General features: G+C 44.8%; 1 protein-coding gene across 1 annotated transcript in view; it reads right to left on the bottom strand.

Moving 5' to 3' along the window:
- The window catches only part of LOC124596829 (putative inorganic phosphate cotransporter), a 42,397-nt gene extending 25,058 nt beyond the window's left edge, over positions 1-17,339 (bottom strand). The window contains exons 1-2 of the mRNA XM_047135898.1: positions 17,253-17,339; positions 14,368-14,598 (exon numbers count right to left, since the gene is read on the bottom strand). Coding sequence (XP_046991854.1) covers positions 14,368-14,598; positions 17,253-17,339 — 318 coding nt within the window. The remainder of the gene's footprint in view (positions 1-14,367; positions 14,599-17,252) is intronic.
- Between the last annotated feature and the right edge of the window lie 8,170 nt (positions 17,340-25,509).

Genomic DNA, 25,509 nt, shown 5'->3' with positions numbered 1-25,509 from the left:
AGAGATCTATAACCAGTCACAAACTACCAACCGATCCCCTCTTCTAGTCAAGTTGTGCCACAAATTGTTCTTCTCCCCAATTCTATTCAATACCTCCTCATTAGTTACATGCTCTACCCATCTCATTTTCAGCATTCTTCTGTAGCAACACATTTCGAAAGCTTCTATTCCCTTCTTGTCCAAACTATTTATCGTCCATGTTTCACTTCCGTACATAGCTACACACCATACAAATACTTTAAGAAAAGACTTCCTGACACTTAAATCTGTACTCGATGTTAACAAATTTCTCTTCTTCAGAAACGCTTTCCTTGCCATTGCCAGTCTACATTTTATATCCTCTACTTTGACCATCAGTTATTTTGCTCCCCAAATAGCAAATCTCCTTAACTACTTTAAGTGTTTCATTTCTTAAACTCATTCCTCAGCATCACCTGTCTTAATTCGACTACATTTCATTAGCCTAGTTTTGCTTTTGTTGATGTTCATCTTATATCCTCCTTTCAAGACACTTTCCATTCTGTTCAGCTGCTCTTGCAGCTCCTTTGCTGTCTCTGACAGAATTACGATGTCATCGGCGAACCTCAAAGTTTTAATTTTTTTTCCATGGATTTTAATTCGTACTCCAAATTTTTCTTTTGTTTCCTTTACTGCTTGCTCAATATACAGATTGAATAACATCGGGGATAGGCTACAAACCTGTCTCACTCCCTTCCCAACCACTGCTTCCCTATCATGCCCCTAGACTCATAACTGCCATCTGGTTTCTCTAGAACTTGTAAATAGCCTTTTGCTCCCTGTATTATACCCCTGCCACCTTCAGAATTTGAAAGAGTATTCCAGTCAACATTGTCAAAAGCTTTCTTTAAGTCTACAAATGCTAGAAATGTAGCTTGCCTTTCCTTAATCTATTCTCTAAGATAAGTTGTAGGGTCAGTATGCCTCACATAGTCCAACATTTCTATGGAACGCAAACTGATCTTCCCCAAGGTCAGCTTCTACCAGTTTTTCCATTTGCCTGTAAAGAATTCATGTTAGTATTTTGCAGCTGTAGCTTATTAAACTGATAGTTCAGTAATTTTCACAACTGTCAACCCCTGCTTTCTTTGAGATTGGAATTATTATATTCTTCTTGAAGTCTGAGAATATTTCACCTGTCTCATACATTTTGCTCACCAGATGTTAGAGTTTCATCAGGACTGGCTCTCCCAAGGCTGTCAGTAGTTCTAATGGAATGTTGTTTACGCCCAGTGCATTGTTTCGACTTGGGTCTTTCAGTGCTCTGTCAAACTGTTCATGCAGTATCATATATCCCGTTTCATCTTCATCTACACCCTCTTCCATTTACATAATATTGTCCTCGAAAACACTGCCCTTGTATAGACCCTCTATATATTCCTTCCACCTTTCTGCTTTCCCTTCTTTGCTTAGAACTGGGTTTCCATCTGAGCTCTTGATATTCATGCAAGTGGTTCTCTTTTCTCCAAAGGTCTCTCTAATTTTCCCGTAGGCAGTATCGATCTTACCCCTAGTGATATATGCCTCTACATCCTAGTGATATATGCCTCTACATCCTAGCCATCCCTGCTTAGCCGTTTTGCACTTCCTGTTGATCTCATTTTCGAGATTTTGTATTCCTTTTTGCCTGCTTCATTTACAGCATTTTTGTATTTTCTCCTTTCGTCAATTAAGTTCAGTATCTCTTCTGTTGCCCAAGGATATCTACTAGCCCTCGCCTTTTTACCTACTTGATCCTCTGCTGCTTTCACTATTTCATCTCTCAAAGCTACCCATTCTCATTCTTCTGTATTTCTTTCCCCCATTCTTGTCAATCACTCCCTAATGCACTCCCTGAAACACTCTACAACCTCTGGTTCTGTCAGTTTATTCAGGTACCATCTCCTTAAATTCCTACCTTTTTGCAGTTCCTTCAGTTTTAATATACAGTTCATAAGCAATAGATTGTGGTCAGAGTCCACATCTGCCCCTAAATCTCTATCTTACCATTATATAATCTGTCTGAAATTGGCTCTGAGCACTATGGGACTTAACATCTGTGGTCATCAGTCCCCTAGAACTAAGAACTACTTAAACCTAACTAACTGAAGAACATCACACACATCCATGCCTGAGGCAGGATTCTAACGTGCGCCTGTAGCGATCGCGCGGTTCCAGACTGTAGCGCCTAGAACCACTCGGCCACCCCGGCCGGCTAATCTGTCTGAAACCTTCCAGTGTTTCCAGACTTCTTCCATGTCTACAACCTTCTTTCACGATCTTGAAGCATGTGTTAGCTATGATTAAGTTATCCTCTGTGCAAAATTCTACCAGGCGGCTTTCTCTTTCATTTCTTACCATCATTCCATATTCATCTAACATGTTTCCTTCTCTTCCTTTTCCTACTATCGAATTCCAGTCACCCATGACTATTAAATTTTTATCTCCCTTCACCATCTGAATAATTGCTTTTATCTCATCATACATTTCATCAATCTCTTTACCATATGTGGAGCTAGTTGGCATATGAACTTTTACTAATGTGGTAGGCGTGGGCTTCATATCTATCTCTGCCACAATAATGAATTCACTATTCTGTTTGTAGTAGCTTACCTGCACGCCTCTTTTTTTATTCATTATTAAACCATCTCCTGCATTACCCCTATTTGATTTTGTATTTATAACCCTGTATTCAACTGACCAGAAGTCTTGTTCCTCCTGCCACTGAACTTCACTAATTCCCCACTATATCTAACTTTAACCTATCCATTTCCCTTTTTAAATTTTCTAACCTACCTGCCCAATTAAGGGATCTGACATTCCACACTCCAGTCTGTAGAACACCAGTTTTCTTTCTCCTGATAATGTCCTCCTGCGTAGTCCCCACCTGGAGATCTGAATGGGGGAATGTATTACCTCCGGAATATTTTACCAAAGAGGACATTATCGTCATTTACCCAAACAGTAAAGCTGCATGCCCTCGGGAAAAGAATTAATGGCAGCATTCGGGGCTTTCAGTGAACTGTCTTGTGTTGTACACAAAATCCCAGAAATGCTAGTACCATTGGCAGCCAGTTGCATGATGCTCACTTAATGTGAACAATCACAAGGCCTGCTACCTGTACCCACACAGAAGCACACCCGTTTACCTTGCTCCAGGGCAAGTGGACATGGGACACTAGATTGGCAGTGTGTCATCCTTAGTGATGTGTTCTGCTTCTGCCTCATGAGCAATTACCACTGGATTTATGTCTGGAAGCACAGTGGGAAAGAGAACAGACAATGGTTTGTGGTTTCCCACCACAGGTTCCACAAGACTGGTGTGGAGAGCAATGGCCAAATGGCAAAAAATATTGGCCCTTCGAAGTTTAAAGTTTAATTATTTAATATGTGTGGTACTATCCACCTGCCTGCCTGCCTACAACAACAACAACAACAACAACAGCAATCTAACTGGTTCCAGGTGCAGCTCTTTTGGTTGTCAGTGCATCAAATTCATTTTGAAGTTCTACAGTCTGAAGTTTTATGTACAAATGTTCATTTTCCATTACCTTTCACTAGTTGTATTGTAACTTGTTAAAGTTTGGAAATATATAATGAATGATGTTATATCACAAATGCTGTGAAAATCTATTTTGTACCTTGTTCAGACAACTGTTCCTTCCAATTTTAGTTTATGTACATGGCATTAAATGCAAATGTTTCGCGATTTTGAGCATAATTTAATTTGTAGTAAATCAACCGTTCTGAACTAAAGTTTTACATTCAGCCAGTTAGGGCAACAATATCTAGTTCACGAAATTCTCTCCCACAGGCAAGTACTTATGAAATTAGTGCAATATTTCTACCCTTCCCCACCAGTTGACCAGTTTGATAGTTCAGAATTGTGACGTAACTCTTATGAAGTGTATCATATTGTGTTTGCACGAATTGTATATGTTTCTTTTTGCTCTGAAATAGTTGTGTACAGGCATTGCCTCAATTTGTCACTAATTTCCACCTTTTTCGAATTGTGTGCGCGTGCGCGTAATAGTGAACAGTGACTTAACATCAGTCTGGTTTACAATATATGAAGAACTGTGATTTGGTGTGCTTTATGTCTGCCTTGAACTTACAATTAGATGTGTATTAATTGTTTACCGATTATGGAATAAAGTATATTTTATAGGTTGCTGTGTCATTAATACATGTTACCTTTATCATGTCCCACAGTAAAATCCGCATTGGTAACCCCCAACAACTGCATGTTGGGTCATTTGAACATTTACATTCCCTGCCTTGATTTCGCATGGATTCAAATCGTTGGAGCAAATTAATATTGGTAGGCAGGAATTTTGTTGTTTTGGAACAATAAAAATAACAACAAGAATGTATACACACCACAGATAATGTGAGCGTGACACAGCTGCTATGCCATGACAACTGCCCAGGTGAAGTCAAACCAGACGAACCCAAACCAACCAACGCTGAGTGTGACAACACCGGAGAGGATGGTGACCTTCAGCTGACCACAACATTATGTTCACACAACTGGCAACCATACCTTGTGCACTGACATTCATGTAGGGGAGCAACTCTGTTGGTTTGATATGCAGTTTGGCAATGGCGCTCAACTGTCAGCCACTGTGTAATCACCAGAAAGCAAACGAGCATAATGCATAATAGGTGTATGAGACTGCGATGACAATTTTAAGTCGCCTCACTGTGCAACATATCAACAAAACATCTTACACGTCGCCTTTTCAGCGTAGTGGCAGACTACATCTTTGACTGCATAGATATTTTCTTGACGACATGGGTTCGAAAACGGCTGTTAACCAGCTACTGAAAGTCAGAATACTGCAACTTTCCGGTAGTTCATGGGCTTCCCCCGCCAAATTAGTGCCGAAGAAAGATGGTACAGTTAGGCTGTGAGACTGCTCGGCCTTAAATGCCCACAGACTCATTGATAGGTACATGATCCCAATATTCGAGGCTTCATCCACAACCCCTCTGATGCCTCAGATTACAGAAAGGCATACCTGCAGAGTCTGAAGAGTGATGACGATATTCAGAAGATGGCGTCATCATATCCTTCACTTTACGCAAATTTCTGCACGTACATTAAAGCCTTGAAAACGCACCTCAGCCCTAGCTATGAGTTATTAATACACTCCTGGAAATTGAAATAAGAACACCGTGAATTCATTGTCCCAGGAAGGGGAAACTTTATTGACACATTCCTGGGGTCAGATACATCACATGATCACACTGACAGAACCACAGGCACATAGGCACAGGCAACAGAGCATGCACAATGTCGGCACTAGTACAGTGTATATCCACCTTTCGCAGCAATGCAGGCTGCTATTCTCCCATGGAGACGATCGTAGAGATGCTGGATGTAGTCCTGTGGAACGGCTTGCCATGCCATTTCCACCTGGCGCCTCAGTTGGACCAGCGTTCGTGCTGGACGTGCAGACCGCGTGAGACGACGCTTCATCCAGTCCCAAACATGCTCAATGGGGGACAGATCCGGAGATCTTGCTGGCCAGGGTAGTTGACTTACACCTTCTAGAGCACGTTGGGTGGCACGGGATACATGCGGACGTGCATTGTCCTGTTGGAACAGCAAGTTCCCTTGCCGGTCTAGGAATGGTAGAACGATGGGTTCGATGACGGTTTGGATGTACCGTGCACTATTCAGTGTCCCCTCGACGATCACCAGTGGTGTACGGCCAGTGTAGGAGATCGCTCCCCACACCATGATGCCGGGTGTTGGCCCTGTGTGCCTCGGTCGTATGCAGTCCTGATTGTGGCGCTCACCTGCACGGAGCCAAACACGCATACGACCATCGTTTGCACCAAGGCAGAAGCGACTCTCATCGCTGAAGACGACACGTCTCCATTCGTCCCTCCATTCACGCCTGTCGCGACACCACTGGAGGCGGGCTGCACGATGTTGGGGCGTGAGTGGAAGACGGCCTAACGGTGTGCGGGACCGTAGCCCAGCTTCATGGAGACGGTTGCGAATGGTCCTCGCCGATAGCCCAGGAGCAACAGGGTCCCTAATTTCCTGGGAAGTGGCGGTGCGGTCCCCTACGGCACTGCGTAGGATCCTACGGTCTTGGCGTGCATCCGTGCGTCGCTGCGGTCCGGTCCCAGGTCGACGGGCACGTGCACCTTCCGCCGACCACTGGCGACAACATCGATGTACTGTGGAGACCTCACGCCCCACGTGTTGAGCAATTCGGTGGTACGTCCACCCGGCCTCCCGCATGCCCACTATACGCCCTCGCTCAAAGTCCGTCAACTGCACATACGGTTCACGTCCACGCTGTCGCGGCATGCTACCAGTGTTAAAGACTGCGATGGAGCTCCGTATGCCACGGGAAACTGGCTGACACTGACGGCGGCGGTGCACAAATGCTGCGCAGCTAGCGCCATTCGACGGCCAACACCGCGGTTCCTGGTGTGTCCGCTGTGCCGTGCGTGTTATCATTGCTTGTACAGCCCTCTCGCAGTGTCCGAAGCAAGTATGGTGGGTCTGACACACCGGTGTCAATGTGTTCTTTTTTCCATTTCCAGGAGTGTATCTTGTTCCACTTCGGTTTTGCTACACATATTTCGATGACATGCTGATATTTTCCACATCATGGGAAGAACACAAGCTGCATTTCATAAATTCTTGATCCACTTACCGACAATGGTGTCGTCAACAAAGACTGGTGTCCGCTTTGTCATGCTGAAGTAGTCTTCCTTTGTCACCTAGTCAACGCTGCTGGTACCTGCCGTATGCAACAATGAGCGAAGTCCATTAAACATCTCTACTGCAAGATTTCCATGAAATATGCCATTTTCTTGGCATGATTAACTTCTATTGTCAGCACCTCTCTAATGCTGTTGCCATGCAGGCACTGTTCGTGGAAGTTTTAGCTGGACGCAGCATGACTTAAGTGCAAGGTGAAATGGACTACAGGTATGCGACATGACTGACAAAATTGGACTGTCTCATACATGCCACGACTAGTGCACTTACTACCTAACACGCAATTGACAATTGCTTCACACTTAGTGACTTTGCCATTGGGACTGTTCTGGAACAGAAGTGAGCACACAGCCACTTTGTGTTTTTCCTTGTAAACTGACATTCTCGGTGTTAGTGGCCCACCTACAACCAGGAACTATTGGTGGTCTCCCAGTTTAAATATGATGTATAGGGCACACCCCTCATTTGCAAGACCGCTGACCTTTGGCAGGCTCGTTATGCAACCCTTCGACAGATTCCCGCCCTCAACAGTTCCATCACAGTCTTTCGATAATGAACACTCTACATATGTCGACTATGGCAAAATAGCAGAAGTGCAGCTGCACGAACGACAAATTATAGACCTCCCTCGAGGTTCTACAAACAACTTGTGCATAGAACGTTGTCCAATCCCTGGATCGACCAATAAACGCCATGTTTTGCAAAATCGGATTTGACCACTCACACCCAAGTCAATGATTAAGATCACATTCAACGAACTGCGCATTGTCGCAACCTGGTATGCGACCATCGAGATACACTAGTTTGTATGCCATAATGTCACAAAAAAATAGTGAAGACTGAACATGTGTGTGCATACTAGCCAGTGCTGCAAAGTGCATTGTCATCTGCAGGTACCACTGTTGATATTACAAAAAGTCTATTTCAGTAGGTTCACCTCTACCTCGTATGACCTCTTCTTGGCTCTGAAAGCTATCGTTATATACTCTCACCATCGACCGCATGACGTGCTAGAAGCCATTCCACTCTTTCACATTACGGCAGGGATGACAGAGCTATCGATACGTGTCATGTTTAGGACGTCCGATTTCTTAACCACTGACCAAGGACAACAGTTTGAATTGGTCTTATTTCATGAATTACGCTATCTCTGCAATGCATGATGTTACCACGAAGGCCTACCATCCACAAAGCAATGGTCTCCTGGAACTGACACCCTACACTAAAAGTCACCCTTTTGTACCATGGCAGTCATTGCACAGAAGCAGTATCTAAGGTGCTATTAAGTGTAAGCAACACTCGCAAAGACGAACTCAGCCTGCAGACTTCGTGCTAGAAGTACCACCAACAGCAGCCTCAGGACTCACGAGTGTCAAACAACAGATTGCATGACTCAGGATACCACCTCCACAGATCACATTTCTCCAAAAATCTTCGTACAGAAGACAGTAACAGACTGACATGTTCTTGGATAACACTATCTGCCTGCGCTACATCTTCCATACATTGGCCCTCACAGACGCGTCAGATGAGGCACTATTGCAGTCAACATATTGTTTTGTGGTAAGTCTATCACCGTGGTGGTCAACCACTTAAAATTAGCTTGGACCTCATGCTACATCACCCACTCTGACCCAGGTGGGTTCTCCAGTCCCTCCTCAGACAAACATGTCACCTGGCGTGAACATAAAACACCATGTTCCAATTAGACATTCTGCAGTTTCTGCTGGACGACATTCGTATCAAACTAGCCGACAATTTTTGTGACTGAGGGGCGGCGTGAAGAACGTCAGGTCGAAAACTGACGAATTACTCTACTTTTCACATCTAGTTAAAAAATTCCGAGTGACGTGGATGCAGCCCCAATTATATCATGGCTATCGCCCAAAGGCTCCCTCATCACGGTCCTTAGAGCTTCACAAAGGCCTGCAACCCATCCTGTGGATCCTGACATCAATGCCAAAGCCACTTCACCACGCCCACACTGTAGACAAGCACTGTCAACGATCACTGTCGATCATTCTCGTTACGACCAACCTCTAGCTCCACCTCACCTCAACAAATACCATGTGTGCGCCACCGAGTGGGATCGACGTCTGTTCAACAAGAAATGCTTTGCAACTGGCACAGCGCGGTTGGCCATGCGCAGAGGCAAGAAGATAATTGCAGTAGTGACGCTCCCTGGCTATCTTCTCCTCCAGGGAGGGAAGGGAGGAGGGTAGGGCTCTGTGAGAACTCTGCCAGCGACAGTGGCTGCTGGCTTGTGATAACGGTTGGTTGGTTTGTGTAAAAGAGAGAGAGAGAGAGAGAGAGAGAGAGAGAGAGAGAGAGAGAGAGAGAGAGAGAGAGAGAGAGAGAGAGGGGGGGGGGGGTGGGGGGGGGGGGGGGGGGAAGGGACCAAACTACGGGGTCATCGGTCCCTTGTTCCTAATAAAACAATGCCACTAGTGTTACAATAAAACAGATGAGACATATAACACAAAACGGAAAGAGAGGAAAAACCACAAGAACGAAGGAAAGGCAAGGAACACTAAAAGGAACAAAAGAGGACAAGAAAACAACAGAAGCCAGAAACAGAAGAGAGTAAATCAAGAAAGCTGATTACAGTGGCTAGCTGACAACGAGAATAAAAAGGAAAAGCCAGCCACTGTGCAACACATTAAACCTCCAGCCTAAAAGAACTACGGTGGAGGACACAGAGGGACAAAGGACATGCGCTAAAACTTGGATCAAATGATAAAAGCCACCCTCACGAATAAAACTAAATCAGCCAATGAGGCGTTGTCAGATAAAATAAGCGGCAACGAGTCCGGTAACGCAAGATTTCGTCGCTGGGCAGTCAAAGTGGGACAGTGCACCAGAATATGGGTCACCGTCAACCGGGCGCCACACCGACACTGAGGCGGGTCTTCACAGTGCAAGAGGTAACCGTGGGTCGTCCAAGCGTGGCCAATGCGGAGCCGGCAGAATACAACTGATTCCCTGCGAGAGGCCCACATGGTAGACTTCCACACATTCATAGTCTCCTTAATGGCACACTGTTTGTTGTGCATACGCCAGTCCGTCTTCCAAAGCCGAAAAACCTGCACCGTAAGTCGGAACGCAGGTCAGGCTCAGAGATGCCCATCTCCAGAAGCGGTTTCCACGTAGCCTGTCGGCAAGTTCGTTGCCTGGGATGCCGACGTGTACTGGGGGTCCACACAAACACCACTGAATAACGGGACTGGTCCAGGGCATTGATGGACTCGTGGATGGACGTCACCAAAGGATTGCGAGGGTAGCACTGGTCGATAGCTTGTAGGCTGCTCAAGGAATCATTACACACAACAAACGATTCCTTGGGGCAGGAACGGATGTGGTCAAGAGCACAAGATATAGCCACTAGCACAGAAGTGCTAACACTGCAGCCATCGGGCAAGGAATGCTGTCCAATATGTCCTCCATGGACATACACAAAGCCGACGTGAGCATCAGCCATCGAGCTGTTGGTGTAAACCACTTCGTAGCCTCGGTACTAGTCAAGAATTGAGAGGAAGTGTCAGCAGAGAGCTGCAGGGTTAACTGAGTCCTTAGGGCCATGTGAAAAGTCCAGGCGAAGCTGCGGCCTTGGTGTACACCATGGAGGTGTACGTGAATGAACCTCAAGTATATGTTGTAAAGTCAAGCACTCCACAAAGAAAGAATCAGACAGTAACTGCAATTGGAAGCCCTGACCTGGGCCGCCGACGTGGGACATGAACCGCTGCAGGTGGGAAAAGGAGACAGTGATTCGGATGTGCAGGAGAACTACAAATGTGTGCTACGTAACTGGCCAGCAGTTGTGCACGTCTATCCTGCAGTGGAGGCACTCCAGCTCCCACAACGACACTGGTCACCGGACTCTCCCTAAAAGCCCCTGTCGCTAATCGAACGCCACAGTGGTGCACTGGGTCAAGTAACGCAACGCTGAGGGCGCCACCGAACCATAAACCACACTCCCGAAGTCAAGGCAGGATTGAACAAGGGCTCTGTAGAGCTGCAGCAGCATAGAGCTATCTTCACCCCAGTTGGTGTTTCTCAGGCACCGGAGGTTATTGAGGTGCTGCCAGCACCTCCGGTTAAGCCGACGAAGGTAAGGAAGCCAAATCAATTAGGTGTCGAAAACCAGTCCTAAGAATCGATAAGTCTCCACTATAGTGAGTGGATCGCCGTTGAGGTAAAGTTATGGTTCTGGATGAACGGTACGACGCCGACAGAAGTGCGTAACACACGACTCTGCGGCCGAAAACTGGAAACCGTGGGCTAGAGCCCATGACTGTACCTTGTGGATGGCTCCCTGTAGGACCCGCTCAGCAACACCAGTATTGGTGAAGCAGTACGAAACCCAGAAGTCGTCTGCATACAGAGAAGGTGAGACTGACGGCCCTACAGCTGCTGCTAGACCATTAATGGCTACTGAAAATAGAGACACACTCAATACAGAGCCCTGCGAGGCCCCATTCTCCTTTGTATGGGGCGGGGGAGGGGGGGGGGGACGTGGAACTATGGGAGGCACGATCTTTGACACGGAAAGTATGAAGCGACAGGAAATTCTGTATAAAAATCGGGAGTGAGCCTCAGAGACACCATTCGTATAATGTGCAAGTATATGATGTCGCCAGGTCGTGTCATACGCTTTTCGTAAATCAAAAAGACGGCAACCAGGTGTTGGCGCCTGGAAAAAGCTGCTCGGATGGTAGGCTCTAGGGAGACATTATTAGTGGTAGAGCGACCCTGGCGGAAGCCGCCCTGACATGGAGCCAGTAGCCCACGTGACTCCAAGACCCAATCCAACGGCCCCCATACCGTACGTTCCAGCTACTTACAAAGAACGTTGGTGAGGCTGATGGGCCGATAACTATCCACATCAAGTGGGCTTTTACCGGGTTTGAGCACCAGAATGATAGTGCTCTCCCGCCATTGCGATGGAAAAACGCCATCGCACCAGATCCGGTTGAAGATGATGTGATGTCGCTTGTAGTCAGAGGAGAGATGTTTCATCATCTGGCTGTGGATCCGATCTGGCCCAGGAGTTTTGTCGGGGTAATGTGCAAGTGCGCTGAGGAGCTCCAACTCCTTAAATGGGGCGTTATAGGATTCACTGTGGCAAGTAATGAACGAGATGACTTTCCCTTCCAGCCGCCGTTTGAGAGTGCAAAAGGCTGGGGTAATTCTCCGATGCACAGCGCTCGAGCACAGCGCTCATTTGATAAGTTGGCGAACGCGAGCACGGAGCTGTTTAAAGGCTTTGAGGTGCTCCAGGGAAGGGTGCAGCTTATGTCGCTGTAGAGATTTCCGACGCTCCTTAATTGCTTCAGCGACTTTCGGCGACCACCAAGGGACTGTCTTTCATCGGGGGGCACCCTAAAGTGCGAGGGATCGTGTTTTCTGCCGCAAATGATTGTTGTAGTCACGTGCTCAACCAGCACATCGATGTTCGCGTGTGGGGAAAAAATGTGGGTCAAACCCTACAGGGGACCATCACAAAGGCCGAAGCGTGAGGGAAAGATTTTTATGCCTGAAGGAGTCATTTAACACGTTTTGGCAGACTGTTCCAAAAAACAGTGAGATGACAGGGTGCAACCAGCTGCAGATTATGGCGTAGACTGGAACAAACAATGATTGTCGTTTGGACTGCAAGGTCATACTTGGCTCATACCATCAACTGGTAGAGAAGGCTGAGGACAGCAGCCTCCCTCACGAAATTTCCAAGAAAGTCACATTCTACACCGTGTCCTCCAGAACTGATCGTAGTTGCCGCTTTCTGAGTCAGATGGAAGACACTGGTCAGCGACTTCAAAGGTTTCATGACAAGCCAGGCTGTTACTTTCTAGACTTGCACCACATGATCTAACACTAGATTCCCCCCAAATAAGTGATGTGTGCACTAGATATGCGAGGCTGCACAGAAGAATCTTTGTAACAGGCGACTCTGCATCCATGTTAATGACCCGTTCACGAGACCCCACAGTATTTGTGTAAGACCCAAAGAAATGTCCTCTAAGACGAGAGTATTAAGGTGCCAAAGCATTCACATCAAAGTGCTAAAGTTTGAAGCACTCCTAAAAAATAATCCTACATACAGAAAGCTAGTGAAAACCCGAAATTTATAACAGGGAGATGTCTAGGGTACATAACGCTATATCTCTGGGATAGGTTAATTGGTAAATTGAGATGGTGTAGTTGTAGCAGTAGACTACCTCAAATCAGAGTCAGGAATTTAAGCGGCATGAGAAATTGGTTGGGCAAAACTCAGTATGATGAGTGGATAGGAACTTATTAGAGTATGCTATCAACCACCACTCACCCTTGAATTTAAGGGAAAGCCCCTCAGAGATGAAACGTCTACACAAGTAAGGTAAATATGTACTAGCGATCTAAAATTTTCTGACACTCGATTCTGATAATTACAATTTTTAACTAGTGGGTGTTACAAATTATGATCCTTCATGATTTCGTGGAGATGAATGACGTTTTACAGATGTTATAGCAATTAAATCCGTCAACCTCAGGCATGAATTGAAGGGAAAGGGGGGGGGGGGGGGGGCTCAGGGGGTCTTGACCCTCGACGCCAAAAATCAAAAACACAATACTGAAATGATGCTCACAAGAAGGTTCGCAGTGACAAGGAGCAACGTACCACATGACTCCAGCGGCAGCACCTATGCTGAGGGACTAACTCAGAGGAAGATTCAAGGCCTTGCACCTGAGAGTACAAACCAATTTCACGAAGGAAACCTAAAACAGAGGTAACCGTGCAAGGTTCGTCCGCCAACACCCGGGGCAAAGGAGGGGGGAGGGCATATTTAGTGCGAAAGGCCAAAAGGCAGGGGAAATCCAGCAAAATATGGATCACCGTGTGTGGAGCCCCACAACTACAAAATGGTGGAGGGGGTTACTGCGGAGCAAAAAGACCGTGGGTCAACCCAGCAAGACCCAAAACTAGGACAGCAGAGGATTGTAGATTACCACCAGGAGAGGCAGAGGTATGAAAGGCAAGTGGCGGGAGTGTCCTTGATGACTTGGAGGTTATCTCTGAAGAATCAGCCCAAGATTGAGCAATAGGGGATTTGATCTAAAGCCATAAATCCACCCCCAGAGGGGTCACCCAGGAGGGGGGGGGGGAGTGGGGGAAGGAGATGGTCGCCCCCCTCCACCTAGCCAGATGATTAGCAACACCAAGATCAGCGAGAAGGGGTGGCGGGAAAAGCAGTAAGCGACAGCCTGAAGGCCACTTATTTAGTCCATACATAACGAAACTGGGGTGAATAAAACAGAGGGCCCGATAGGTGGCCATGGCCGTCAATTACGCAGTAAACACGTGAGAGGCGAAGGAGAAGTGGACTAGAAGAAGAGTGTAATAAATACGTACCGAAGCACTACCGGGTACTGAGCTAGTCGTCTTAAATCTTATGAATTTGCGGCTTGTTAAATGAAACAATGACGGCAAATCTGACTTTGCAAGGGGGAAAGAGGGGGAGGGGGGGCAATGGGAGTGAAAAACTGACCTCTCCCACATAGCAAACCTTGGATCCACGCCCTTGTTTCACGCCTCTGAAAGTAACAGTACCGCAGTAAGCGGCCAGAGTGTAGTGAGTACGTACCTGGACCATTCCGATGAGGATGCGGAGCGCGCACATGAGGACGACGCCGCCCAGGTCTGCGGCCAGCTCGGTGAGGGCGGTGAGCGCCCCGGACAGGAAGAGGGCCGCCGCCAGGAAGTTCTTGGCGCCGTAGCGGCCCGACAGCCAGCCCGCGGGCACCTGCGTCGTGATGTAGCCCCAGAAGAACGAGCTCAGGATCGTGCTCGTCTCCGTCGCGTCCCACCCGTAATCCTGCCGGCACAGAACACACTTTACTTCACCAGTTCCTACTTCACAACAAGTTACCATAACGGAAGAGTGAGACTCTCTCACATTGCAAATTATTTGTCCCAGTGTATCAGGAGAGCCAGAACAAGGACAGGTCAAGAGGGGACAGTTGCTCCGTCCTGCTGTCCGGTGTGCCATGTCACCGGTTGTCGATGGTCGCACCAAAGAGCAGTGACCTGTGACCTCTCTTGGGTCTGGAAAGTGCCGAAGGTTCTCTGGTGCGGTCATCGGCCGCGAGAGAGATGGTTGTTGAATGGAGTACGGCAAGCCAAAAGTGTGGCTGACGAGTCGTGGCTGATGGGTCGAGAGAATTAGCCGGGAACACGTGGTATGCTCGGTGCCCTGCTCAAGGTGTTACTCTCAAAGCTCGATTCGGAAAACGTGATAACTGCATTCGTGGAGATGTAAGCACATACGAAGCAAACGTTTGAATTAAGGTACGATTGTCCTGTGCCGACAGTTTACTGAGGAAGCCTCTGAAACGTTCATTGCTATCTGCCATGGCCTCTCTTGTGAAACACGGAGTTCTATTTGTGGTTCGGAGACAAGGTGTTTAATTTAATGTTAGTCAATCCTTTGCAATGCGTCAGTGGTAAGAATAGTAAAGGTATCTTTATAAGGCGCCAAAGTAATAACTAGTGTCTAAGACACAGTTTTTGTAGCAGTCTGACGCTACTGACATCGTTACAGCTGTTTATTCCGAGTATTTGTTGAGCTGATGAAACGTAGTTCCTAGTGTGTAACATACGCCTGTTGCAGGTTAACGAAACCAGTTTGTACGTCCTGTGTGTATTAGGGCACCGCCTGTGCTGATTAATTCCGTGTAATGCAGCTTCTGTAAAAGGAAAACACGTTATATACACATGTTGCCGACAGGACAGGATAGTGGCAGCACTTTAGGCATGCTGCTGCAGCAGAAGGGAAGCATTGTTTTATATTCATTATAGACTTCTGTATTTCTGTAAATGATGCTGTCAAACGTTTTCATCTACTGGGCCCTAACCTGGGTCGAAAGATCAGTCTGTTCCTTAATTATGGTTTGTTCGATAAAAAAGCTAAATTAAGTTAGTTTTATTAAAGTTTGATAAAAGTATTTGTATCTGTTTTTAAATATTCTTGTCTTAATAACATCCTGTTACGTCTAATTATCAGAAACTATATTACGGGTGTTTAAGGTTGAAAATAGTGTTTTCATACGTTTTGCTGCAGAAATTCAGTTTTTAGTAAATATCGTGTTAGCTATTCTTATATTAACTTTTCATTGCCTATTACTTGTTATGCTGTTTGTAGCTCGGTAATTATTGTGTAATTTATTATAATTGACTTCGTGTTGTATACTCAATCTACTCCACCAGTAGATATTTTGGGCTAAATACCCTGCTTCCATTACATTAGAGAATAGACTTCATTTATTTCGGTATTCTGTGATTGCAGAAAATCGCAGATTTAGAAATGCTGAGTGCGAAGATACCTTTTGGACTTAGCAGCCGCTACGCAACTCACGCTGTTCACGGAGAGTAATAATTTTTCCATGGTGCAGCGGCGGTTTCGGCAGCGTTCTGTTGTCAGAGGACGCGAACATTTACAGACCATTCCTGAAATGGTCCTCAGCTGTTCTCGTCGCTTGCTCATAACAATCCTTATCGAGCTGCAGAGAAGGGGCGGGTCCACACTGCGCTACAGCCACCGATGCGGGATTGTAACTACAATTTCCGATTAGAGAACGATCCGATACGGAGTGTAGATTTTTACTTAAGTCACTTGGCTTACAAAAATGTCTTTCCGTGTTTTGTGTAGGTTGTCATGACTTTAAACAGTTGCTCTTCGAACATTCACTAAATTGGCTGTCTTGGTTACTGATGCTCCAGCTAATGGGGCCCTCACAATCTGCCCTCTTTGCAACTCTGTTAGGTCTTTCGTTACACGTCGACCTCGGCCTCTGAATCCAGGTACGAAGTCTGCACTACTCGGAAAAAAACCTGCACTGAAGCCTAGTCCGTACTGAACACGCACAGTTCAGCGCGAGACGTGCCTTACCTGTGTTGACAACCATCCGATTACTACTACTGTTCATGTTTTCTGCCTACTCCCTGTAGTTCGTATCAAGTGCAGTAACTTTTTACAGTTCAGTCAATGCTATACTGAACTGTTGTAATAGAAGGCTGAAAGAGTGAAGCAAAAATTTTTGATGTACGTCTTCTGGCACTCAAAAGTCCCCAGGATCGAAATTCAGCTCCCGACTGAGTTAATAACGTATTATTTATTAATATTGTGAAGAGAGTAACTGTTCCGAAAGAACAGATACCAACCCTTGACCATTCAGCTTCTCTAGAAAGAAATGATAATCTAAACCCTCAGCTGCAAACAGGTGATGTATTTATTAATATTATTAGTATTGGCAGGCATGTCTCCTCAGTATCTACTTTCTTTTTGCATGATAAAGGATACACAGGTAGCATTTTCTTGTTTTTAAAACGTACATGTCTTAAAATAATTTTAAAGCTTTAGAATAGTAGCTGCATGAATTTTTAGCTAATAAGTGCTCATGTTTGAAAGTTATCAGTATGGGAAACACGTTTAGAGCAAAAGTTGGCAACGTTTTAACACCCAGCACAGACTCCGGCGACAATTGCTGGGACAACTCCCTTTCCTCTTTCACCAGGGGGTACAAATACATGGCAGCAACATATGTTGCCGGCATCCATCCGCGATTCCCACAGGGACTCAACAACTTAATCACAACCGTCGTTTACTCTTTTTCTGTGGACGAACAAGAGTCATGACGGCTTTCTGAGGGTACATTTGATGTTATATGTCAGTGTGGTGGTACACCATACCTGCCAGCCCCCCCCCCCTCCCACCACTGCCTCTAACAAGTGGAACCCAAAGAAGGTTATGCTATACCGTGTGGTCTATGAAGCATCTGACGGTCCTACTTACAGGCGTGTATCAAACGCGCAGCCTCCTAGAGAACGGGAACTAGAAATGGTTGGATTATTTAACGAACATATAAAGACTGTTCAGACTTCATTTCCCCGGACCTAAACTCTGCAGAGCACGCTGGAGAAGCTATTGGCAGACGTGTTTCTCAACGAACAAACCCTCCCCGAACAGTGCAAGCATTGAGAATTGCCTTGAGAGAGGAGTGGGACATTACGACCGAGGATATCAACAGTTTGGTAGCCAACGTGAACAACAGTTGCCAAATGTACATTAATGCCCAAGGAGGACACATTCTTTGCCGAGAGTCTGACATCGAGCTTTACGTTGTTAGTCTGACCTATGTCAAACGTGAGCGTTTATGTTTGTTATCGTGCTTTACTTATGGTGAAATCTGTACGACTTTTTCGTTACAAATGTACCACGCCATTTATATTACGTATGTACTCAGTTTCATGTCATCCATCATTGCCTGTGATTATTCCCGTAAAACAATGTTTCTGGTACCTGACAATTGTCAAGCAGTGCAGTTGGCTGAGAGCAGCAGGAATGGTGGAGATACAATGGCTATATCGAGTAATGAAAATTGTGTGGAGAGAGGTGATCCCAGATGACTGGAAGAAGGGAAATAGAAAAGAGTGCAATAACTATCGGGGAATAACATTGATGAGTTATTGTGCAAATATTTTTGAGAAATTTTTGAAGCACGAATTCGGACAAAATTAGAAGGAAGAAAGAGAAGCAACATTGTTTTAGAACAGGAAGATCCACTGTGGATCTAATTTTTGCTGTAAGACAACTACAGGAACAGCACCATGGATATGGAATAGATCTACTAATGACCTTCTGGACATTGATAAAGCCTATGATAGTGTACGTAGAAGCGAAGTGTGCAAAGCCTTGGAGAACAGAGGAGTAGCAAAATAGATTTGGAGGATAAGGGAAATGTACCTTGGAAGTGTGAGCTGTGTGAAAGTGGGAGGAGAGAGATCAGCTTGGATTGAACAGAGGAATGGCTTGAGGCAGGGAAGTGCACTTTCACCATTACTCTTCATTGTAATGATGGATGATAAATGAGTACAGTAGCACAAGTAACAGGTGAAACGAAGATGAAAGCTATGGTGTTTGCAGATCTGATAATTTGGGGAATAAGGAGGAGGAAGTACAAGAGCAGTTGGACGTATGGGAACGAACAGTACAAGACTATGGGATGAAATTTAGTGTAAGTAAGAGTGAGATGATTATCACAACAAGAAAGAAGGAGAGAGGAACAACCGGAATAAAAATTGGTGGGGAGCGATTGAGAAGAGTGGAGAGTTTCAAGTACCTAGGAAGCCTAATACGGGAAGATGGAAGAAACGACAGAGAAATAAACGAGCGGGGCAGAAAAGCAGAAGCATTTCGGAAGTGTCAGAAGCCTGATACGAAGCAAGGATGTAACCCAAATAAGTAAAAAGGTTATATACCAGTCATACTATGTCCCGATCATGACATATGCATCAGAATCCTGGGTTATGAAAGGAAGAGAGAAAACGAAGTACAAGCTACTGAGATGAAATTCTGGAGAAAAAGTATTGGAGTGCCAAAGACAGGTTAAGAAATGAGAGGATCAGTGAGTTAATGAAGGTGGAACCATTACAGAAGGAGATAGAGAAATCAAGGCTGAGATGATATGGACACGTTAAGAGAATGGAGGAGAAGAGGATACCCAGGAGGATACACGAAATGAAACTGGAAGGCAAGAGACAAAGAGGTAGACCGAGAGACAGATGGCTGAAAGCAGTAGAGAAATGCGTCCAGAAGAGAGGAGAAGAGTGGACCAAGGAGAAGACGGAGAGATGGTGGCAAGACGGAAGAAGGTGGAGAGGCCTATGTTCCATACAGACCCGGTCAGCGGCTGGAAACTGTCCACGATGATTATGGACGATTTGCAACAGGTTGTTATAATAATTTTTTTAATTTACAGGCGCTGCATCTCTCACTGCACAATGAAAGTAACGCCATGTGAGAGTACTGGATGTGTGTGTCACGAGGGAGCGCTTGCTCTCGCAATCAAAACCATACGGCCATGTGGACCAATTACAGAGCGTCTTGCTATACTGACGAGTAAGTTAGGCTGGGCCACACTTTCTTCCCCACGGTATCCTGTACAAGGAAAGAAGTTTCTTACAAGAGATGAGAAAATTTTGTAATGCCCTTGCTTCTGAAGGCCGGGTGCATTCTACACTTGCGCCCCTGAGTGGACACTCACCTTGATGTCCGGGTTGGAGCCGGTGTTGTTGGCCATGACGACGATGCCCACGGACAGGTCCACCCGCAGCATGAAGGCCAGCGTGATGCCGCCACACATGAGCACCACCTGCAGGTGTCTGATCCCCAGACCAGCGCCGCCTGCAACCGTGCACCACTTCTTTTAGTCTGTTTCACGAGAAGAAACGCAGTTCCTTATATTTTCATAACAAGGAAATTTGTAAGCAGATAAACGAGGCTTTTAGCGTTGTTTCGTGACCCCACACTACACGGCTAAGGCCGTAGGCTCGTTATTCAATATAATCCCCAAATGTGCTTTGAGATAGAATGGCTGGCATAGGCCATCCAATGTCGTTACTTTGGCACCTGCATTGAATTACGTCTGGAGCGATGTTAGAGCTGCCTGCTGGTGTTGACTTTTTAGCTATCAAGTACGAATGGTCAAATTTCTAAAGGGACACCGACTCTCGCAAAGGAAACAGTACCCAGATCAGCAGCTAATACGGAATAAAAGTTATTAGGTTGGTGCGTAAGTTCGTATCGTTTTCCCATGAGAGAGAGAGAGAGAGAGAGAGAGAGAGAGAGAGAGAGAGAGAGAGAGAGAGATTAGATTTTAGTCATCAATAATGTGTTCACTATTTACAACAGTCTGGGGTAACTTTCGCATTCCGTGACTGTAGAAATCACTCGGGTTTGAGGCGAAGAACTCGCCGAGTCATGTTCGGAGCGTATTTTCATCTAAAAACGAAGTTCCTTGCAGACTGTTCGACAGAGCGCGGTAAAGGTGAAAATGTGAGACAGCAAGATAAGATTAATCAGGTGGGTGGGAAATGACTTCCAAACCAAAACTTTTTTTTCTTTTCTTTCCTTTTGCAGTCTAGCAGCTGCGGCAGGCCTTATCGTGGAGTAGCATTACTTTACGCAGTCTTCCTGATCGTTGCTCTTGGGTTGCATCTGCAAGATGTCTCAGTTGTTGATAATTCTCAGCAGTGGTGATTGCACCTGGGAAAGCAATTCGTATTCCATCGAACCGTTGGTGTTCCACCAAACGCATAACATCTTCTGTTAATGCACGCACGTCATTGTTCGGGAAGTTGCTGCTTTTTTTTGGGCTCAACCATTCCTTTCTTTTCCTTGTGTTACCATTTAGACCGTCACTATATAGTAACGGAACAAGACCGGAATGGTCGCTGTTGTTCATGAGCCAATTGAAGACGAGGAAGCAGAGATGCACATACGGCCTCCACAGATTTTTGGGTTTTTGAATCTTCCCCGTTGCATCCAAATGTCCCACGGGGGTGGAATGATTACAGTTCATCACATTTCCCTGTTCTAAAGTACACTGACGTGGATCATTGTGGAGAAATGCGTTTAAATGACCTTCAAACTCTGAAGGTGTACCTAAACGCGGAGAGCCACTAATGTCGAAACGGTCATCCTTCGAACGATTAAACCATTTTCTTACCGTCCTCTGGACACTGGCATTATCCTCATACACGGCGCAAATGTTTCTGCATGCCTCCGCTGCTATCCCCCTGTACTGAACTCAAACAGAAGAGTATGTCGGAAATGCTCCGATTTTCCACTTCGCATTGTATTTTCTAGTGTCCACAGCTCTACTCAGTATCCCCAAATGACAGTATGTGAAGTCAAATCGCAGCTGTGAGCTACAAATAAAATGACAATCGTTAAACTAATAGCACCAGGGATATCGACATAAACTAAAACGCTACGAACTTAAATACAAACGTAATAGTTTAGAAAAAGGTTTGTCTGTTCTGCCACACGTCAAAGTGTAAAAATCATCAAGAGTAATTCATTTCAAGGAAGAGCACTGTGCGCCCCAAAATTGATTATTAGAAAGTGACGGTGCATACAGAAACAGAAGAAATCGTAAACGAAGTTCTTAAAAGTATTTTTGTCTGGCGTTCCGCTAGTGGGCTCGCCCTCAAATTTAAGAAGGATCAACACCAATGATAGTTTAACACTTTGTGAGGAAATAATGAGTGGAAACTCCAAATTCTTAGGGATCCCTACTGATAAGAATTTAAATTGGAAAAAAATCATTTTTTAACTCCTAAAACAACAGTTCATCTACAAATGCGCTTAGAATTATTGAAAGTCTTGGGTAAAGACAAATCAGTAAGTTTAAATATTTTGCATATTTTCATTCAACCATGTCATGAAATAAAGTTCTGGGGTAACTCATTTTTAAGAAAAAGTCTTCATTGTGAATAAAAGTGCTGTGAGAATAATATGTTGTGCTCACTCACGATCATCTTGTAGACATCTGTAAGGAGTTGTGCATTCTGACAACTGCTTCACAGTATATTTACTCCCTCGTGAAGCTTCTTGTGAATAGTCCACTACCGTTGAAGAGGAACAGTGAGGTACGTAATTACTACATCAGAAGGGAAAAATGACATTCGTTACTACTCATTAAGGTTGTCTTTAGCACTAAAAGGGGGTGCATAATGCTGCAAGAAAATTTTATTATCATTTACCCACTGATATCAAATGCCTGACAGTGAAATAGAATTTGATAGCAAACTGAGAAAGGTTCTCCTTCACAATTACTTCTCCGTAGAAGAATTTCTATTATTACGATGTGTAAGGAGTGGTGGGTAGAAATTAATAACTCTCAGCTGTATATACTTTTTGGTAAAAAAAATAGAAACGTTCAGAATGTAACCGTGTTGTTGTGGTCCTTAGTCCAGACACTGGTTTGATGAAGCTCTCCATGCTAATCTATCCTGTGCAAGCTTCATGTCCAACTAACTACTGCAACCTACATCCTTCTGAATCTGTTTAATTTATTCATCTCTTAGTCTCCCTCTACGATTTTTACCCTCCACAGTGCCCTACAATACTAAATTGATGATCCCTTGATGCCTCAGAACATGTCCAACCAACCGATCCCTTCTAGTCAAGTTGTGAACAAGTTTCTCTTCTCCCCAATTCTATTCAGTACCTCCTCATTAGTTAGGTGATCTACTCATCTGAAGCACAGCATTCGAAAGCTTACATTCTCTTCTTGTCTAAACTATTTATCGCCCACGTGTCACTTCCATACAGAGCTACACCTCACACAAATATCTTCAGGAAGACTTCCTGACAAATCTACACTCAATGTTATCAAATTTCTCTTCCTCAGAAACGCTTTCCTTGCCATTGCTAATCTACATTTTATATACTCTCTACATCGAATACCATCAGATATTTTGCTGCCCAAATCGCAAAACTCATCTATTGTAAGTGTGTCATTTCCTAACCTAATTCCCTCAGCATTACCTGATTTAATTCGACTACATTCCATTATCCTCGTTTTGCTTTTGTTGATTTTCCATCTTACATCCTCCTTTCAAGACACTGTCCATTCCGTTCAGCCGCTCTTCCAGGTCCTTTGCTGTCTCTGATAGAATTACAATGTCATCGGCAAACCTCACAGTTTTTATTTCTTCTCCATGGATTTTAATTCCTACTCCATATTTTTCTTTTGTTTCCTTTACTACTTGTTCAATATACAGATTGAATAACACTGGGGAGAGGCTACAACCCTGTCTCACTCCCTTCCCAACCATAGCTTCCCTGTCATGTCCCTCGACTCTTATAACTGCCATCTGGTTTCTGTACAAATTGTAAATAGCCTTTCGCTCCCTGTATTTTACCCCTGCCACCTTCAGAATTTGAAAGAGTATTCCAGTCAACATTGTCAACAGCTCTCTCTAAGTTTACAAATGCTAGAAACGTAGATTTGCCTTTCCTTAATCTAGCTTCTAAGAGAAGTCGTAGGGTCAGTATTGCCTCACATGTTCCAACATTTCTGAGGAATCCAAAGTGATCTTCCCCGAGGTCGGCTTCTACCAGTTCGCGTTAGTATTTTGCAGCCGTGGCTGATTAAACTGATAGTTCGGTAATTTTCACATCTGTCAGCACCTGCTTTCTTTGGGATTGTAATTATTATATTATTCTTGAAGTCTGAGGGTATTTCGCCTGTCTCATACATCTTGCTCACCAGATGGTAGAGTTTTGTCATGGCTGTTTCTCCCAAGGCTATCAGTAGTTCTGATGGAATGTTGTCTACTCCCAGGGCCTTGTTTTGTCTTCGGTCTTTCAGTGCTGTCAAACTCATCACGCAGTATCGAATCTTCCATTTCATATTCGTCCTCTTCAATTTCCATTATGTTGTCCTCAAGTACATCGCCCTTATATAGGCCCCTTCCACCTTTCCCTTCTTTGGTTAGAACTGGTTTTCTATTTGAGCTCTTTATGTTCATGGAAGTGGTTCTTTTTTCAAATGTGTAATTTTCCTGTAGGCAGTATCTATCTTACTCCTAGTGATATAAGGCTCTACATTCTTATAGATGTGTTCTCTACCCATCCTTGCTTAGCCATTTTGCACTTCCGTCGATCTCATTTTTGCGATGTTTGTACTCCTTTTTGCCTGTTTCATTTACTGCATTTTTATGTTTTCCCCTTTCATCAATTAAATTCAGTATTTCTGCTGTTACCCAAGGATTTCTACTAGCATTCGTCTTTTTACCTACTTGTTCCTCTGCTGCCTCCCATATTTCATCTCTCAAAGCTACCCATTGTTCTTCTGTTGTATTTCTTTCCCCCGTATTTGTCAATCGTTGCCTTATGCTCTCTCTGAAAAACACTGCAACCTCTGGTTCTTTCAGTTCATCAATGTCCCATCTCCTTAAATTTCCATCTTTTTGCAGTTTCTTCAGTTTTAATCCAACGCTCATAACCAACAGATTGTGGTTTTTGTCCACATATGCCCCTGTAAATGTCTTACAGTTTAAAACCTGGTTCCTAAATGCCTGTCTTACCATTATGTATCCTATCTGAAACCTTCCCGTGGCCCCAGGCCTCTTCCACATATACAGCCTTATTTCATGATTTTTAAACTAAGTGTTAGCCATGATTAAATTATGCTCTGTGCAGAATTCCACCAGGCGGCTTCCTCTTTCATTCCGTATTCACCAGCTACTTTTCCTTCTCTTCCTTTTCGTACTATCGAATTCCTGCTGGAAGATTTTTCTGTTTAGCAAAAGTGACAAAAAGCAGATTTCAGGGTACTTGACGGCTCAACACAAAAGTTTTGTCTGAAGTACAAATAGTGTTGGCGATCAGTGGACAAAGTTCAAAACCATCGTACAATATGCATCAGATGAGTATGTGCCAAGCAAGATATTAAGAGATGGAAAAGAGCCAACGTGGTACAACAACCGAGTTAGAAAACTGCTGCGGAAGCAAAGGGAACTTCACAGTAAACATAAACATAGCCGAAGTCTTGCAGACAAACAAAAATTACGCGAAGCGAAATGTAGTGTGAGGAGGGCTATGTGACAGGCGTTCAATGAATTCGGAAGTAAATTTCTATGTACTGACTTGGCAGAGAATCCCAAGAAATTTTGGTCAAAGTGGTAGGTGGATCAAAACAAAATGTCCAGACACACTGTGACCAAATTGGTACTGAAACAGAGTTTGACAGACTAAAGGCCGAAATACTAAATGTCTTTTCCAAAGCTGTTTCACAGAGGAAGACTGCACTGTAGTTCCTTCCCTAGATTGTCGCACAGATGACAAAATGGTAGATATCGAAATAGACGACAGAGGGATAGAGAAACAATTGAAATCGCTCAAAAGAGGAGAGGCCGCTGGACCTGATGGGATACC

The sequence above is a fragment of the Schistocerca americana genome, chromosome 1 (assembly GCF_021461395.2).
Source record: "Schistocerca americana isolate TAMUIC-IGC-003095 chromosome 1, iqSchAmer2.1, whole genome shotgun sequence".
NCBI lineage: Eukaryota > Metazoa > Arthropoda > Insecta > Orthoptera > Acrididae > Schistocerca > Schistocerca americana.
Note: the sequence above shows the minus strand (reverse complement) of the source record. Positions and strands in the feature narration are given on the sequence as shown.